Genomic DNA, 13972 nt, shown 5'->3' on the forward strand with positions numbered 1-13972 from the left:
TCTGGAGAGAGGGAAGTCTGGGCATCTTTGCTTAGACTGCTGCCCCCGCGACCCGGCCCCGGATAAGCGGAAGAAAATGGATGGATGGATGGGTTCTAGGAAGTTGTGATGGGTATTTTTATATGTTTTTGCTCTTTAAAATACAAATAAATTATTAAGCATAAAAGTAATCAACAGATAAACCAACAATGCAAGTATGCATAATTTGCAGCCCTAAGCCACACCCACAGACTGATCTCTGTAGTGTCTTTCATGACACATGGAAATAAATAAAGTAAAACTACCAAAGCATCATGTTTTCAAAACCAAGAACACCAGGGAAGAGGATGGATTCATCTGAAACAGCTGGAAAGGTGAACAGCTGTGTTTATCTGTTGAAACATGCAACGTTAAACAGCTCTCAAACTGCATCTCTGCTCACTTTCACGACATGTTTGGGATAAAAGCCTGGTGAAACAAGCATTGATATTGTGAGTAAATCTATCAGAGAGGCAAAAATGTGCAGGGGTCAAAGAAAACAAGTGAAAACTCAACCAGTCTAAAAGCAAAAACTCACCTCCAAGTTGTAAAGGACACAGAAACGTTTAACACCCAGACATTGAGGAAAGAAGTCTACACACAAAAGCCACACTCAATGTGTAATCTCTTCTTTTGCTGCTATTCTAATTGTAATAACACAGCCAAAAGGTGTCTAGTTGCAGGTACCAGATTTCAGCAGAACAGAATCAGTGGGTGAGAAAATGTTGGGAGCTCAACGAGCTGGATCACATTTACATTCTCAAATTGTAGCATGTCATTGAGTGACAACAATAGAGGGCAGACAGGGTATCTGCAGTGTGGCTTCACAGTCAGGTCTGAATAGGACGGGCTTCAAAAGAATTTCAAGAAGAGGACAGGCGAAGAAAGAAGGTTAACAGTGGAGGAAAGCAGGATTATGATAACACACATTCTGCCTCATCAGCACGCTTCTTAAACATGCGGTGGTTCTTCCTATTCTGAAAAGAAAAAAAACAAACAAAACATTTGTATCACATGCTTTTTTGGGATTTTTTGTTGATATTCTGTCTCCATCCTTTAGAATAAACCTATGATAAAAATTATAGACCCTTCATGTCTTTGTAAGTGGGCAAATCTACAAAATCAGCAGGGGATCAAATAATTCTTTTCCCCACTGTAAAAGGATTTCACCTGACTCATGTACTGTATAAAATGAGGAAAATTAAGATTCACACAGGAACTATCTGATCAAAACAGAACCAGACAACACTAGGACTCTGACCAAGCTTGTAATACGTTTGACACTCAGTACTATGGACAGATTTCGGTCAGCAGTCAGGAAGTAACTGAGGTTTAATAATCAGTGTTACATGACTCCACTGCTGCACTAACTCTTACCTTAACCGCTGAATTGTTTAACTGTAAAGTGTTGCTGTTGTATTACAAAGGTAACATTCCTGCCTTGTTATCCGTTATGCTTCTGAAGTTTTTAAATACTTTTTTACAACAAGGAAAGTAAGTTTTAACCAGATTAACTTTAGTTTTACAGTAGCTTCTTTTCAAAAGAAAAAGGTCCAGTTAAAAACCAGTGATGAGTTTCAGTTTGCCATAAAATATTTTGGACAAAAATGCCAGATGGCTGGATCACTTTGAAATAAATATGCATTGGACACAAGTCAAAAATTCCCACGCTGTTGGCAGAACACTTGCATGTATTTGAGAGGCAGCAGCAAGTGACTAAATACAAGATTAAGTAATGTGTCAGTATGAATGGTTTTTTTGCAAGGTGCCATCCAAGACTGCGCTCACAAGGCAGCAATGGTGACAGCCCAAGCATGTTGAGAACCATATCTATGATGGATAGAGTCTAGTTGGTGTTCTGGTCTTGTTCCAGTCTTAGACCTTCAGCACAACAGCAACAGCCCTGATGATTTTTACATCACAGCCAGGGCCCAAAGCAACAGGTACAGGTGCATTTTTACCTAAGACTATAACCACGTTAGGGCGGCGTATCCATCACTCTTACCAAATCATATTTTGATTCCTGAGGGAGAAAAAGCAAATGGCCAACAATAACAGAAGACCAGCAATGTAAATGCCTGACTAGACTCTTTCTGTCTCTTTTGGCTACAGATTCCACAGGTGTGTGTTACCTCTCATGTTTCATTACAGCTTAAGCAAAAAGCATTGAGCTCCACACAAACTGTCCCACCTACAACCACATCCTTGCTCTCTCTTCTCAAGCCAGCAGGTCCTTCGTCATTCCAGTTGTGCTTTTCAACTCTGTCCACAGGGTGGGTTTTGTCATGGTTAGGCTTTTCTGTATTTTCTGAGACCGTAACAGTTGTTTTGGGGTTAATTTGACATTATCAATGTAGAGTCTGGCATAATAGTAGCTTTGTTATCTTGGTCTTCATGGATAAATGGAAATATAAACAATATATACTTTATGTGTAAGTAGTTGGCTCTTAAACACATGTGAAACATCAGCTTTGTATACATAGCAATGATGCACCGGGAAGGTTGTTGTCACCTTGTTCTGCTCTGCTTTGGACAAACTCTTTGGTCTTTCTGAAGAAACTCTGGAATCATTTTCAGCAGTAAATGAGCTGTTTGTGCATTTAGACAGTAAGAAAAAGTTCTCAGAAGACAGAGAAAAGACTAGGAGTTAAAAAAAGAAAAGAGAAATACACCTAAAAATATCACTTGATGATATTAGAGGATCAAATGGAACTTGGAAGGTAGGTTTGTGGATACCATGCTTCTGAAATTGGAGTTTTGGTGGTGGTGATATAAATAAAGGTTTAAAATACACTTTCGCTTCTTCCTGGATGTACAAAAGTACATGACAAATTTCCCTAAGTGTAAAGTTATGTGTACTATAGAACTGAGCATCAGGAACTTGTCCATACATGCAAAGATGTTCTCCTGTTTTCACCGAATGTGTAGGGATTGAAAAGTGTGAAATTCATTTTCCATATATTCAAAACTTGAGCAGCAGCCCTGGTCTAATAAAAGGGGCCTCTGGTCCTCTCTTACAGACAAGCTGGACTGGGCAGGATGTGCTCAATCTGTGTGAACCCAATGCTGAGGCAGACTGGGCAGAAATTTGCATCACACAGCACACATACTGTATAGTACAGTATTAGTTTGTGAGGGGAGTAGGTTGGGTTTCACAGCCTGTGGCACTGTGCCTTGATTTTAAAATCTAAATTAGTCAGTGGTTTATTTTGAAGCATCTTCCCTAAAAGTGTAAAAAGAAAACAGCTGAAACCAGTGAGTTTCCCTTTCAAGTTTTTCCATACATTAAAAGATACCATTTTCTACTTGGCTTGTATTAGTCATAGTTTCCTTTTACCTGTCAACAGGCCAAAGAAGCGTTTGCAGCGTAAACTGTCCCTCACAAGGAGGGTGTAGGCCACACCCCTGTCTCCAAAATCCATGTGGATGCTCTGAGAGCCCAGGCCCACCTCTAGGTAGCTGAGTTCCATGATTGGGTGACTGTCTCTCTTCTGCAGCCAGTCAGAGGGCTGACCTCTGCTGAGAGGAAAAGACGTCAGGCATTAGAAAGTGCAGGAAATGTACTTCATCTCTGAGACTTGGAGGTGCGACTGCCAGAACAGTGTTACTACACTTAAAGTTTATTCAGTACAATCATGGTAATCACTTATGTAATACCTCATTTTTCAGGGATTATGAGAAATGGTCAAATCGATAGTAACAGTTTGGTTTCTTGCATGGCACCAAGAACACGAGAGGTCGGTTCTCATGGTCTAAAATCACAGTGTAGTCATTTTATGAGAGCCATCAGATTACGGGCTTCAGAACTGGGGGAAATGGATCTTGTTTTGATGAGACAAGAAAATCCTGTCAATTATGCGACAGAGGAGACAGAAAAGAAGAAAGTGGCTAAAACTAGCACAAAGAAAATACAGTCAGACAATTGAAGGTCAATGTGTTCTCAAGCTGTGACCCAGAAACCTGAGCAGGTCATGAAATATTATCCACACCCTAATCGCAGGGCATGGAGCCGCACACCACCATTAAATGCCATAGCTGCAGTGTGGCGCCCTCTTTTGAGTCACTGTCTGCACGAGCAATATTGGTTTAAATGTCTCGTGTGGGTGACATGATGAGGCAGTGGTTGATGCAGTGGTTAGCGCTGACACCTCACGGCAAGAAGGTTCTGAGCATGTGCATGTTCTCCCTGTGCCTGCATGGGTTCTCTCCAGGTACTCTGGCTTCCTCCCACAGTCCAAAGGCATGCGCCTTCGGTTTACTGGCAACCCTAAATTGCCCGTAGGAGTGAGTATGGGTGTGTGGCTGCTTGTCTACATGTCAGCCCTGTGATACACTGACGACCTGTCCAAGGTGAACCCTGCCTCTCACCCAGTGTCAGCTGGGATTGGCTCCAACACCCCCGTGACCTTGTTCAGGATAAGCAGTATAGATAACGGATGTATTGAAAAGTGTTTTGTCAAGATCTAAGTGACTTGGATTAGATTAGACCACGTACAAATTACCTTTAAGGATCCAACTTAAAAATGCAGGCACTGTACACTGTTCCTTTCCATTGTACATGAAACTTACTGTACTTAATCTTTATTTCACTTAACTTCCATAATATTACATATTGGTGTTTGATTTGCTTCTCTCTACTCTGTACAAATGGCACCTGCTCCAGTCTGTGTTGCACTTCCTGAGGTTTTCCCCTCCTTTTCATGGAAATGTTATACTTAAACAAAAAGTGTAAGGTCTAAGGATAGACAATTTAGATTGTAATACCCACTGAGACAATTTTGGGCTATCAGTATGACTAAAATAATGCCATATTTCCTCGTTCTTTTCTTTTAATGCCAAAAACACACTGTTAATACATACATGCATAATTAATGCAAAACATATCAAATGAATTTGTGCACTCTCCCAAAACCCCCCCCCCCAAAATTATATTATACAAGGGTCCTGAAAAATTGCTCTACTTACCGAATCTCTGATGTCATTTCCAGGAAATAGATTCGCTGGTCTGACACCACCAGCAGAGAGGGAACCTCCCCTGGCTCTCCAAATTTGACAGCTGACATCTAGGGGAGACATAACATACAGTTTAGGAAAAGAAAAGAAAACAAAAACAAAAACATCATGTTGTTTATAATAGACATTCTCTCAAAAATCACTAAGCTGATGCTATTGGTGCTGCTCTCACTGGTCCACAGCCTTTTACAGCTTAATAATCAGCACAGCAAGAGAGATGAAGTACTTTTTAACACCAAAAGGAAAATGTTTGGGTTTTAGCAGCTGCTTAGAAAACCCAACTAGGTATGCCAGGCAGTTTTACAAAAGCCAAGCAGATTGTAAGTAAAAAATAAGCTTAAAAGAAATAAATCAACAGAATAAAAAAAGAAAATGAGCCTAAATGGAAGAAAATATTCTCCACTGATAACGATTAGTTTTTCACAGGCTGTTTGTGTTCAAAATCAAATGTCTCGATCCAGGTTCTGTCTTATTTCGACTAAAACAACATTTAAAAACGTAAGTGAAACAATGAGCAGCCCCCGTCACTGGATAATTAAACAGATCTAAGAATCGAGCAGGAGCTCCTGTTTCCAGCTGTGGCTTACTCGGTTTTGTTCCACTCTTTGCTTTTCCTCCAGGAGTCTGACAGTGAAAAGCAATAGTCTGCTGATTTGAAGGGCTCCCAGGATGTGCTGCATATTAAAGAGGTCTCAGAGAATGCAGAGTGATGGCAGGGGGTGCAAAACTAATCAAAGGAGCTACAGAATAGGAAGAAGAGAAGGGCTGAATGAGCTCACAAGAGATTTACGGAGTGTTCATCTTGGCTGACTGAGATGAAACAGCAACTTAAGTTTTGTGGATCTTAAAGTTGTCAGCACCTGTTAAGTTGGAATCTTTTGGCCATCAGGGGAAAACATTAAATCACTTTTTAAAACTGCAGTAAAAACAGAAACAATTACAGCAACATAAAAGCAGTGCTGCTAAATTTGAGTTTGATCAGTCACAGGCTGCAACTGCTACTGTAGCTAAATTCTGCTCACCAACCATACCTTAAGGAAAGCGTGAAGCTCCTCCTCCTTCTCAAACACCTCCATATCCAGAAAAAGCTTCAGTCGATGGTCCACTGCCTCGTAGTCCTCAGACAGGAGGTCCAAATCATCTATAAACACAACAGCTGATCAGCATTAACACACAATAACCAAACCAAGATGCTGTTTGAGAGCAGATACCAATTCATTCAAATCCAGGGCCACGTTTGGTTATGTTTCTCAGCATTACATAAACTCAAACTTTCATAGTTCATTAGTACTAAAATGTTCAATATGGGCACAGTGATTAGCATCTCACAGCAAGAAGGTTCTAGCTTCAAGCATGTGTTGACCCAGGGCAAGTTTGCATGTTATCCCGGTGCCTGTGTTGGTTCTCTCTGGCTTCTTCCCACAGTCTAGACATGCAGCTTAGGTTGACTGGCGACTCTAAATTGTCTGCAGAAGTGTGTGGTTGTTTGTCTGCATGTCAGCTCTGTGATAGACTGGCGACCTGTCCAGGGTGGACCCCGCCTCTCGCCCAATGTCATGACCCTTGTTAAAATAAGTGGTATAGATAATGGATGGATGCTCAATATGAATTTCATTTATTCCCTCAAATCATATCTTACAGTTTAGACATAGTTTCCTGGCAGCAAATAGAAGACTTGAATATTTCTTGGCTTTTATGAAACTTTAGCCAGATTTTACTGCAGCACACTAAAGCTTTAGCCAAATTCCCTCACAAAGAAAGGAATTTAAGAGCAATAAACACACCAGTGAACAGCAATTGAGGTTATTTGGACACTGATGAATGATTACAGCTAATCAACAACGACAAGCCATGGACGTGCAGAGGCCAAAACAAACCCGCTGTTTTTCATTTGAAGAGAGTACAAAGACAGATTAGATTAAAGAGACCTTTGAATCTTCAGAGAACATTCTTAACTGAAGGTGAAAAGTGCACACACACACACACACAAGTACTTTTTGAGAAAAATAAAAATAAGGATTTGCTACACAATGGATGCACAGTCATGAAAAAAATACTACATTCACTGTCAGTGGTTTAGGATGAGCTCTCTTCAATGTGAGACAGCGGCTTCAGGAGGACCGATAACATGATATTGGCACTAATGTAACTGCAACATTAGAAAAGGAAAAAAAAGATACAAAAAGCTATTATGACTCAGCCCTCCCTCTTTTCGGCTTTCATTCCTCTCCCATCACTTCTAGTAATGACTCCAATCTGTCTTGTTGAACAGTTACCATATGGTTCGTTTTCAAATGGCAGACAGATGTGGAAGAAATCGGATGCTGACAGAGATACAGAGCACTTTGAAGGGTTTTTGTGCCACACAATAGCCATAAGGTTCAAATACTTCCCATCTCTGCTCTGCTTCAATTAGGACTTAATAGGAAAGGCCACGAAGCTGATGCAAACAGTTTATACCACATGCCATGGTTGACAGGTTTTACAATGACCATATGAAATGTAGCTTTTGAATCAAGTAATAAAGTACCTTTTATATATGGGCTTTTTTCAATAAACTGTCTTGCCAACACCACATTACCATTTTGGATGTAAAGAGTCTGCAGCGGGGCAGCAAAGCAGTTAGCACTGTGCCCTCACAACACGTGGTCCCTGGGTTTAAATCCACTACCAGGCAGAATGAATAAATGAGAACTGAATGATGCTCAGTGTGTGAATCATGACCTGATGTCTTTCATCCCTGACGGTTTACCAGTTGAGAACCATTCTGCTCAATGCTTCGTTGTCAAATTAATAACCATTAGTTGCAGCCCTGACAAACAGGGTTTCTGGATGATTTATGTTAAATATAAAACTTTTCAATACTGTTTTTATACAATGCACTTAATACCCAGTTCATGATCTTTTTTCAGAACTTCCTATAGGTCATATAAATAATTACCAATGATATTATCAGATATTATCAACGTGGACCCAGATGAGCAGCAGAAAATGGATGGACGACGGATTAAACAAAAACATGGTCAAAGTTTAGGGGTTGCCATGGTGAATTGTCACACTGACAACTTGCATGTTGACATTTGGCACGTGTTTTATGCCGGATGCCCTTCCTGACACACCCCTGACTCGAACCCAGGCTGCAGTGTCGAGTGTGCTGCGCCTTAACCACTAGCCTACCATGGACATGGTAAACGTTTAATATTTCTGCCAGTTCAATTCAAGACTTAAAAAAAAAAAAAAACAAACAAAAAAAAAAAAAACTTCTACTGTATTTTCTGAGAAAATTCTGTTCTTTTTCCACAACAACAACAAAAAAAAAAAGACAAAACCCACCATTTGGGGTGGATATTCCTGCAGGTTGGAAGTCAACTTCACCGGTAGGGTCATAGTGGTAGCTTCCAGCCAGGTCCTCTTTACTTTGGCACTCTGTATTATTGGAGAGGCTACAGGTATTTCCGGGAGCATCCTCGATGAAGAAGGAGCTTCCCTGGGCTGTTGTGAAGTATGAATCTTCTGTTGTGGTGGCAGTTTCCAGGGCGGGACTACTGTTAATGCTGACATCTGTGTAGCTGTCCTGCTGTGATACAGAGACATAATGAGAATCTGTTTTGACAGTTATGGTAAAAGAGAAAAAAGAAAAACAAGTGTGTAACTGATCAGAAAGACCTTATTGGCACTGTGAATGCTCTGGGTTACATCAAGATGGGTGCCCTCGCTGTTGGCCCTTGAGGAATGATGGACGGGGGTACTGCTGTAGGGGGCTGACTGGCCAGCAACCTGAACCACATGATTGCTACCACATTCTGAACAAATATTACTGTTTCCTGTGAAAAAAATGATTATAGAAAAGAGGAGGTTAAGTCCAAACAGCTGTATACTGTTGTACAAACCAACATATAATAATATAATATAAATTCACTGGATGGAGATCTGTTTTCTTTGTGTAGGGCAGGTATCTCTGTAACCCGCAGGCAAACAAATATCTTAGGTTAGACACGTGCACATGAAAGAAATACTTTTTGCCTGTCATTTTAACAGAACACCACACTAACACTGACAAAGGAACATGGCTCCAAGAAATCCTCAAAACATCTGGCAAACAAATCCTGTGCGCCATCTGTGCATGCCGGAACAGGTCTTGATGTCAGGTTTGGTTGAACTGCTAGGAAGTGGCTGCTGGAGCTAAGGGTATTATCTGCCTCCTGCTGATTACAGAAGTGTGGACTCAGCGGAATGGACCACTTGGCAATGAAAGGGCAGAGATAACTACTAGGATGCTTCACTCGAGCCCACCTGAAACAAAGACTGTTTTGGGAAATATGCAGGCTACCAATGGGAATCTGATAGTTGATGAGTAATCTTGAAATGCTTTGGCGTCATAATGATAAACATTTTTTGCATTATTGTGACAAGGTGACGGGTGAAATGTGTGACCTTGTTTTGAGTCTTTCCTATCTTATCTTCAGTTTTCAACCAGAAAACCAGTTGACATTGGGGAAAAAAACAAGAATGACTCATCTCACACTGTGTAAAGTTCCTCATGTCTGTATTTGTCCAAGTGTTGCTTGCAGACTATTGGAAATTTCTCTTTCATCACTCTCACCTTTGCTGCCATCACACTCTGCCTCTGTCAACTCTGCTACATCCTGTTCTTCCACACCCCTTGGTAGCATGGCAGCCCCTCTCCTCCTTGCTCTCCCCCCTGACTCCTCTTCACTGCTGTCTCCCTGAAGCATGAACTCTGACCTGCAGCGGAGGCACTGCAGGTGGACACAGCTGGGGCGGAGCTCAGAGTCACGCCGCTGATTTTCCACCACGACATGAGACAGCACATCAGTCAGAACCTAGACAACAAACATTTTTATACTTAAACAGCATGCTAATGTGAAAAAATAAAAAGGTGAATTTATTTCCCATAAAACCAAGCAACAATAGGAATCTGAGTAATGCCTGAAAAGAAAACAAGTGTTCTAGCTGAGAAAAATGGGACAAAGTTCACTTCTGGATAGAGCCATGTGTAAAAAAACAAAGAGCCAGTGAGCATGACCAGACTTGTACAAAACATGCCAGAAGTCAGTGGGTAGCTGCTCTCATTTACCTATACTTCTGTACCTTGCTTCACTGTACGGGTCATGGAGATGGGTGCACATATGAAAACCTTCCAGCTGTATATCTAACTCTTTTGCAGGTGTGTGTCATCTGTGATCTTGTGTCATCTGACAGAATAAAACTCATCAAAATACTTACATTTTATTACTTACAGAAGTAATCATAAATGTCCCTGCCAAGAGGACTCAAGTGTGTGTGTGTGTGTTATTAACCTGCAGTGCCTGCTGTGGATCATCATCAAGCAAGATGTAGCATCTCCTCTTCTTCTCCCTGCTGATGTAGTCAAACTGAAGCTCAACAGCAGGAAGCACCTCTTCTTTGTCCTGGTAGAAAGACAAGCAAAACTCATCTGTGAACATCTTAAAACTATGATATTCTCTTCAATATAGTTCAAATAATTATCAAGACATCAGTGGCATTGTTATTGGACAGATCAATATGGCAAATGTGTACAAAATGACATAAAATGTTCAAAGTCATATTTAATTCAGTTTAAATACTGGTTTCCACTGTTGTGCATTACAACAGGCAAATCTCTTAATGCCTATAATTTGAAATATTTATACAATTAAGTTTGTTTTTAATTATAATCTTCCTGAATTATGAATTTGGACATCTGAATTTTGCACCGTGACAACACAATATGATCATATTGGGATGCAGGTCCAGCCAAAACAACATGCTGAGGAGGAAACCATCTTTGATTTGATGCATTAAAGTTTTTCCTAAAACTCTGCCCCACATCCTTTTTCCCCTTATATGTCCCATCCTTCTCTATCCTTTCTTTGCTACTCTTACCCCACAGGTCCATGTGGCTTCTGTGGTTTCCACCCGAGCTAAGCTGTCTAGCTCCAGACGGCATCTCTCCCGGCCACGCTGCACGTCCACCTCCAGCACCAGGCCCTGTTTTATGCACAGAAACACCTCCCTCCTCCTCTCCTTATAACTGTGGCCACTGTCATCCTCTTTGTCAGATAAGACACCCACAAGTAAGGGGTGACATAGGTCCACTAACAAGAAAAAAGACAAAAGGAGCAGAACTTTGAAAACTATTTTGTGCTGATTATTTCCTCAGAAGAGATGCAAGGTTCATTTTACTGAAAAATACTGTAAGTTACTGTAATACTTTAAGTTTATTGTATAGTGCATATAAATAATTAATTCCTTTAATGTTTACATTCAAGCACCAATTGTTTAAGTCATTTAGGTGGACAAGAATCCAATTTAAGGATTTAGTTTTGCTATTGACATCTTCTCTCTGACTACTTCTGTCTATTAAAAACATTCATATACAAATAGGCATGGACAACACTGTATACGTTTTAAATACCCTACCTCCTAGGTCCTCCTCCTCATCCTCCTCCTTAGTGTCTCTGTTCTCTGCTCTAGCTGACATCTGGGATTCTGGACTGGGCCCAGGAGAGCTCACAACTCCGTGGCTTACCAAGTGATCACCCACCATGCTGTCCTCCAAGGTGGATTCCTGAGTGCCCTGACCGGGCCACTGTAGGGTGGATTCTGTTTCCAGGTCTCCATCTATGTCAGATGTGTCCTTCCTGGGCTCAGATGAGAGACGTGGTGAGGGGAAATCCTCTGGGACGTCTAGGCATGGTGGAGGTTGTTGCTGGCCAGGGCTGGTGCATGGACATGTTGTGGTGATCTTGAGGCCGTTGGGGAGTGGTTGATGGTGAGGGGTTGGCTGGCTGGTGCCAACAGTGGTGGTGATGCTGGAGGTGGATGCTCCATCTAGATGGTGCTGGTATCTCAGCCAATCGTCCCCCAGCTGCTCTCTGAACTTGGACATGCGCTCAATCTCCTGCTGGTATGGAAGGACAAAGCCTAGTGGAAAAAGAACATTATTTAACAGCTGAATAAGTTTTAATCCTGGTCAACACCTTTACAAGCAAGGCAGTAGTTATAACTACAAGTGGGACTAATTGGATAAAGCAATAAAAGGGAGAAAAGGGGGTGAATATTACAAAAACATAACTGCATTGGATTAAAACCCACTTTGTGAAGAGGAAGGCTGTCTGGACTCGTAATCTGTGTCACTGGGCTCAGATATGCTGGCCTTCCGCACTTTCACCTTACTCTGAAACACAAAACAGTTTGAAAAAGAAAAATATGTCACAGCATTGAGTTTGTCGATATTCACCACTTTAGACAGATCCAAGAAGCTTTGTGAGTTAGCTGAAATAATTGCCACAAAAACAATAAATAACCATTTTAATTCACGTAGGAGTAGCTTTCTTACCTTCGTTTTCTTCCTGCAAATGTGTGACACTCCCGCTTCTCCAAATTGCAAGCTGTCAGTGAGCTCCCCAGCACCACTGGATGCTTCTTGGATGCTCCATTCTGGTGGCATGGCAGCTGGAGGCAATGTCTGGATGTGGACAATCACTTGGCCTGGATTTGGCAAAACCTGCAAAAGAGTGGTCTAAAATTAGACTAAGTATAATATAATGCTGTACATGTATCTATAAACATATATTACACCTTAATATTATGCAGCTGAACACTTTCCCATATAAGTTAACATTTCATTAATTCCAGTACCCCTATTAACTTTGAGGAGAGTTTAAACACACACATTCCGCTGGTGCGGGACAATCATATAGTATATTGACTGAGAAACTTACTGATAACTCAGATGAGGAAAGTGGGATACCATCAAGTTTAAACTGGAAAGAAACAAAACAAAAAAATCACGACATGCCATTTTTATCAGTCAATTCTCCAGCTATCACCACAATGGTCTGTTCATGATTGATCATTATGACAGAAGAAGCCTGTGGGAGTCATGTAAAACACCTCTGAGTTAAAAAGTGGTAAACAAGCAGCTTTCCTGTATGAGTAGAGAGCCTGCTTTCACTGTGAAATTAAAACATATAATGCCATTGTTGATGCAGAGCAGAAAGCTGCTATAACTTTAAGACTACATTTTAAGATCACAGCCTGGCATTTTTCTAGTTATTATTTTTTAATGTGTTGACTATAATTATTACTCACTCTAAGACCGGCAGCCTTTGGGGAGAGATGTCGGACAGTGCAGGTACGGTGGGTCTTCTCGAAGTACAGCGGGTTGCCCTGCAGATTGAGCTAAAAGAGTGCATCACATTTTACTGCTCCCACTCACGATAGGTGAAACAAACATCCACAGACAATAACTGCATCCACTAAATGAGGGGCGCCCAATACGTCGATTGTGATCGACCGGTAGATTGCGAAGGTAGTGTTGGTAGATCGCAATCCTGATTGTAGCCATCTATATACCACCGCGAGCTAACGCTAAATTAGCTCTGGAGGAGCTGTACTGCCTGGTCAGCAGGCAGATGAACGCAAACCCAGAAGCAGCTGTGATTGTGGCTGGAGACTTTAACCATGTGGAACTTAAAGCAGTGTTTCCCAGATTCTACAGATTCATCAATTTTCCAACCAGGGACAACAACATCCTGGATCAGGTTCATTGCAGTATCCGGGGAGCATACATAGGCATAACAGCTCCACACCTGGGCAGATCCCATCTCTGTGGAGCTGATCCCACCATATAAACCCCTGATCTGCAGGACAAAACCAATCACCAAAACAGTTAAGTTGTGGTCAGAGGAGGCTTCTTCAGCATTATAGGATTGTTTTGAGCACACTGACTGAGGAGTGTTCAAAGAGGGCTCAGACCTGGAGGCTTATACATCAGCTGTTCTGGACTATGTGTGGTTCTGTACTGATGTTGTTCTACCTACAAAGTCCATCAGGGTTTTTCCAAACCAGAAACCATGACTGGACAGTACAGTATCACATCTGCTCAAAGCTTGAGATGCGATCCCATCCTCCC

At 41.4% G+C, this 13972-nt stretch overlaps 1 protein-coding gene across 5 annotated transcripts in view; it reads right to left on the reverse strand.

Annotated features, from left to right (window-relative positions):
- stk11ip (serine/threonine kinase 11 interacting protein) overlaps nt 1-13972 on the reverse strand; it is a 35673-nt gene that overhangs the window by 7169 nt on the left and 14532 nt on the right. For 3 of the 5 annotated variants that reach the window (XM_020615254.1, XM_020615255.1, XM_020615252.1), the window contains exons 10-22: nt 13150-13239; nt 12780-12821; nt 12395-12562; nt 12151-12232; nt 11476-11979; nt 10939-11150; nt 10353-10463; nt 9635-9875; nt 8698-8855; nt 8365-8608; nt 6063-6172; nt 4984-5081; nt 3356-3537 (exon numbers count right to left, since the gene is read on the reverse strand). In XM_020615254.1, the coding sequence (XP_020470910.1) occupies nt 3356-3537; nt 4984-5081; nt 6063-6172; nt 8365-8608; nt 8698-8855; nt 9635-9875; nt 10353-10463; nt 10939-11150; nt 11476-11979; nt 12151-12232; nt 12395-12562; nt 12780-12821; nt 13150-13239 (2242 nt within the window). The remainder of the gene's footprint in view (nt 1-3355; nt 3538-4983; nt 5082-6062; nt 6173-8364; nt 8609-8697; nt 8856-9634; nt 9876-10352; nt 10464-10938; nt 11151-11475; nt 11980-12150; nt 12233-12394; nt 12563-12779; nt 12822-13149; nt 13240-13972) is intronic. The other 2 variants (XM_020615257.1, XM_020615256.1) reach the window with 2 other exon arrangements.

The sequence above is a fragment of the Monopterus albus genome, unplaced genomic scaffold, assembly GCF_001952655.1.
Source record: "Monopterus albus unplaced genomic scaffold, M_albus_1.0 scaffold161.1, whole genome shotgun sequence".
In the NCBI taxonomy this organism is placed as follows: Eukaryota; Metazoa; Chordata; class Actinopteri; order Synbranchiformes; family Synbranchidae; genus Monopterus; species Monopterus albus.